Below are 4,610 nucleotides of genomic sequence, written 5' to 3'. Positions count from 1 at the left end.
GCAACTCAGGGGACAGCTATGTAACAGCCCAGAAGGGGCTGGGCTGACGGCGCTTCCTTTACTCCAGGGAGCGGCATTTTTCTCAGATTATTATTCCTTGGTCTGGCTGCTCAGCTCGTTAGCGTCATTTCCCCTTTGGGTGGGAAAGTGCTTTCCTTCTGCACTGATTTTCATTATGACTTAGGCCTCCTCTTCCCCACCCCCGCGCTCATCTGCGGATCTCAGAGCGAAAGCGTGAACTGTGAAGTACGAAAGTCAAAGCGTATCCACTTAAGCACTCAGAACTGTGGCTCACAAACCCTGAGGTGTTAAAAACAAAAACAGCAAGAAAAAGGAAACCTCGAGGACTTGGCATCCTCTCTACCGCCACTGGCTGAAACACCAGCAACAAGTTTAGCTTAACGGCCCGCGGGTGACAGGTGGGTGCAAAAGCTTAACAAAGGCCAAACAAAGGGGGGCAGTGCTGCCATCCAGGGACTTGAGGTCTAAGGCAGGCAAACAACCCACAGACAGAACGCAAGCACGGTTACTCAACAGTGAGAACCTTGAACCCTGCCAGGAGCTTAAGGGGCTAGAAATGGCCCCAGGGAAGAAAAGGACATTCTCTGGTCCCTGCTGTTGACATCATATTTGGAAGCCCAGGCCACGAGGACCAAGCACTGACCACCAGCATCTCTGCAACACAAGGGGCTACAGGCAGTTTCCCCAACGATCAAACGAAGCACCTTATTTGTTAAGACTCAGGGCTCATAACCAGCAGCAGCAAGCACCTCCCCAAACATTAAAAGATTGGTGCAGAGCCTGGGTGGCCATCTGTCAGGGGTGCTGAGAGGGCAGATAACCACATGGGATGCTGTGTGGACCAGAGGGCTTCCGGAGGCCCCTGCAGTGTTGAGACTTGGCTGCCTTGGGAAATAACTGATTGCACCTTGTGATACAGGGTGGCCGATCAAAAAGGGTCCAGAGAAAATTTCAGAGGTTATTAGGAAACATGGACTCCCTGAAATCACTTGATGCTGACTTTCTTGTTCATTGTTTCTTTTTCCCTCTAAGTGAGGTTATGTGGGCCACCACCAGAAAAGCAGCACAGGTCCTGCCTGAATCCTAAGCCATGTTGGTAGCTTCCAGAAGTTTTCAACAGGTAATCAATTTCCTCTTTTCTCATCTCACCTTCCTAACATCCTACCTGAGATCTCGCCTTAGCTCAGGTGAAGTGCAGACACTCCTTGGGTGGTGTCTGTGCACAGTGCGGGGGAGGGGGTGGCGGTCCCAGGGGAGATCCTCTAAGGTAAGAGAAGTTCTGGACAACCCCAGCTCCTGCCTACCTGCTCTCTGGGACTCTCAAGTGCATTCCTCCAGAGCCTCACGCACCTGAAACCTCCATTGCTCTCACCTCCCCTAATGAATCTTTGTAACCGGGAAGGTTGCAAAGCCAAGATTAGCAGTTACCTGCCACACCTGTGAGGAAGTGTGGCTCACATATGGCGTTGGTGGGGAGAGGGGTGTCTGTGACCAGCAAGGGAGATCAGCCCCAACTCTTACCTGCTGAGTCCCTAAGCCAACTGCCTCCACTGTCTCTCTCCCTGTGACACCTAGCTGTGATGTGTGGGGATTCTCAGCCACAAGAGAAGGAGGGAGACTCCTGTACCAGCCTCATCCAGCCAGGCCCCCCGCAAGTCAGCAGCACTCCCACCCCTCCACTAACAAGATCAGGCCCTACAGCTAAGGAAGCCTGACTTCTAGCCAGAGAAACTGCTTTTAGCTCCTGAGATGGCCTCAGTCCCCTGCACTCCACTTCCCATCTAGAAGATGCACAAGTGTCTGTACAGTATCCTTTGGTTACCCTTGTAGTATGAGAAAGCCAGGAAATACTGTCTTTTATGTTTTTGGTTCCTTCCTGTGGAACTTAAAATGATGGATGTTGTAAGTCACCTAGAGTTGCAGTCATGGTGACTGTTTCTCTCGTAGGTCTGGAAGCTTCTTTCCCCTCTCTCTTCCCTTACAGCTCCTCAGTGTCTCAATCTTGTGCCAGTGAGGGAGAAGTTCACGAAGACAAGGCATTTGCAATGACGGGATTACTAGTGAATGTGGAATTGAGTTTTTACTGGAGGAGCTGATGGTTTTTTTTTTTTTAAGCTTTTGTCTTACTTAATTAGAGGAAGCACCCCTAGGTGCAACGAAGCAAGCTAATTCCTATCCCAGAAAGTTTGTGTGATGTGAGAGACTTAAATGAAGTATCCATTAGAAAGATGAAATCTTCTCAGCCTTCACCTAAACTCCAAGACAATACCTACTGTTTCAAGCGACCTGGCTTCTCCGGACAACCCGTGAGAACGTATGCCTTTTGTCACTCACAGGAAGGCAGTGGCTTACACCACCGCATTGCTGGCTTTGTTCAAAGCACTTTCCACTTATTTTTACTTTCATTTTGTCACATCATCACCAGGAGGCTGGGAAGAGCAGGGATCATTACTTCCATTTCACAGATGGACAGACTGAGATCAAAACAGGTGACATCCCCAAGGTCACAATGGTATTACAGTTGGAATTCCACTCAGTCCTTAGCATTTCTTGCAGACCCAAAGAAGGAATTGAATAAAAAGGTCCGGAGGAGAGAGGGCAGGTCCCTCTGAGTCGACAGGCGGGGGCTGTGCATGGAGCCCCAGCTCATGGGGAAAGGAAAGGGGAGGAAAGGCTCAGGGACAGCCCTGTGGCAGGGTCTGCCTTGCTGGGCTTCACCTTGGAGCCCCATCTCCACACAGTTCCTGGAGTCTCTCTGCTTTAGAGAGAGCCAGCAGAGTGTTTGGTTTCCAACTACATCCTTTGTCCTTTACAAATATCCTCAGGGCTAGAACCCTTTAAAAAAAATCAGTTATTTAAATTTGAAAGTCAGGCTCTGTACCAGAAGAGGCCTATTTCTGTATCTATAGGAGAAGAATGGGATTGGGGAATGGACCCGTCGGACGTTATCACCTCCGAAGTGGGAGAGGTGCTTTCTAAAGGTGTGGATTTTTTAAAAATTTATTTCTTTTAAGGTAGGTGTATACGGGGTCCGGGGTACACCATGAGAGATAAGTTTTCTTCCCAGGGGATGGGGGGGAGAACAGGATGGTCACACCCCCAAGTCCAGCCACCCGCGAAAGCGGCTAGGAAACCACTCTCCCAGCTCGCTGCCCTCCCGCCCGGCCCCCCCGCGCTGGGTCCCAGCGCGCCCCGGGGAAGCGGAGCCCCCTCCGGGGTCGAGCGGCGCCGGGGCCTAGGGCGGGGGATGCGGCCCCGGGCGCGCCCACGCCCCCAGCCCGAGGCTCGCGCGGCGCCAGTCCCCGGCTCTCACTCACCCGCGCTCCTGCCTCCGGGGGCCCGGCCCGAGGGTCCCAGCCGCGTCGCGGCGCCCGGCGCAGGGGTCGTCTGGCGGTGGCCGGGGGGCGCGGGCCCGTGGCGCTCCGGGGGCGGCGGCAGCTCGCGCTCGGGGCCGGGCTCGGGCGACCCCGCCGGCCCCGCGCCTCCCGGAGAGGGCGGCTGGCCCCGCGTCCCGGGAGCGGCCGGCGGCAGCAGCAGCAGCAGCAGCAGCGGCAGCAGCAGCAGCAGGAGCGGAGGCGGCGGCGAGGCCATGGTGGCGGCGCCCGCCCGCGCTCACATGCCCGGCGCGCGGGGCGGGCGCGGGGCGGGCGCGGGTGCGAGGGAAGCGAGCGGCGGGTGCTGCCCGGGGCCGGGGAAGTGAGCGAAGTGAGGCTGAGAGCGCGGTCCCCGCCTCAAAAGTTGTGGGGAGCCGCAGGAGGGAGGCCGGGGGCCGGGCGGGCGCGGCGGAGGCGGCCCCGGCGCCGCTACATGCTGATTAGCCCGGGCGGGTCGCGGGGCGGGCGGCTCCTCCTCGGGTTGACATCACCGGCCGAGCGCGGCCGGGCCGGGGGCGGGGAGAGGGCAGGAAGGGGGCGGGAGCCGGGCCCGCGAGCGCCGGTCTGGGACCGCGGGGGGAGGTCCTCGGAGCCGGCAACCTCGGGCACACACACACACACACACAGACACAGACACACACACACACGCCGCCCCCTCACACCCCCCGCCCCCAATTAGTATTGCCCTGCCATGTGCAGAAAATTTAGAAAACCGGAGTCTTCCGAATCTGGAACCAGAATTTCCCAACTCCTTAAATGCACAGTCCATGGGTGAAAAGCAGGTGCTGGGGAACATAATTAGCACCAGCTAGATCATACAAAGCGCTTTGCTATGCGAGAGAAGTGGAACCTGGGGCCCTGTTCCCCACCCTTACTAATCTGACACTCCCTGCACCTCTCCCACCACCTCTCCTCCAGTCCCCAGGGTGGGGCTGAGCTGGCGGTGGCCAAGCCTAACACCTTACCCCGCAGCCAACTTGGGAGTCATCCTATGCCCCTCTCTGAACCCTCTCAAGCCCGGATTCCATCCGCATCCCCATCCCACCACTGCCTTTGGCTCACACCAGAGTTCTGCAGAAATGTCACCGCCAGGACACCCAAACAGGCTGCAGGGAAAAGAAAACTGTGAATTCAGGCAGGGCTAGGGCAAACTCATATCCGGAAAAGGGCTGCAGATCGCAAATTAAACAGAAGGATGCACAGAGATCCCTGAAT

The 4,610-nt window shown here is 56.4% G+C and overlaps 1 protein-coding gene across 1 annotated transcript in view; it reads right to left on the bottom strand.

Moving 5' to 3' along the window:
- HEG1 (heart development protein with EGF like domains 1) overlaps window positions 1–3,612 on the bottom strand; it is a 76,872-nt gene extending 73,260 nt beyond the window's left edge. Inside the window, exon 1 of the mRNA XM_065876859.1 lies at window positions 3,339–3,612. Coding sequence (XP_065732931.1) covers window positions 3,339–3,612 — 274 coding nt within the window. The remainder of the gene's footprint in view (window positions 1–3,338) is intronic.
- Window positions 3,613–4,610: the final 998 nt, after the last annotated feature.

This window comes from Phocoena phocoena, chromosome 4 (genome assembly GCF_963924675.1).
Source record: "Phocoena phocoena chromosome 4, mPhoPho1.1, whole genome shotgun sequence".
Classification (NCBI taxonomy): domain Eukaryota; kingdom Metazoa; phylum Chordata; class Mammalia; order Artiodactyla; family Phocoenidae; genus Phocoena; species Phocoena phocoena.
This window is presented reverse-complemented; position numbering and strand designations above follow the sequence as displayed.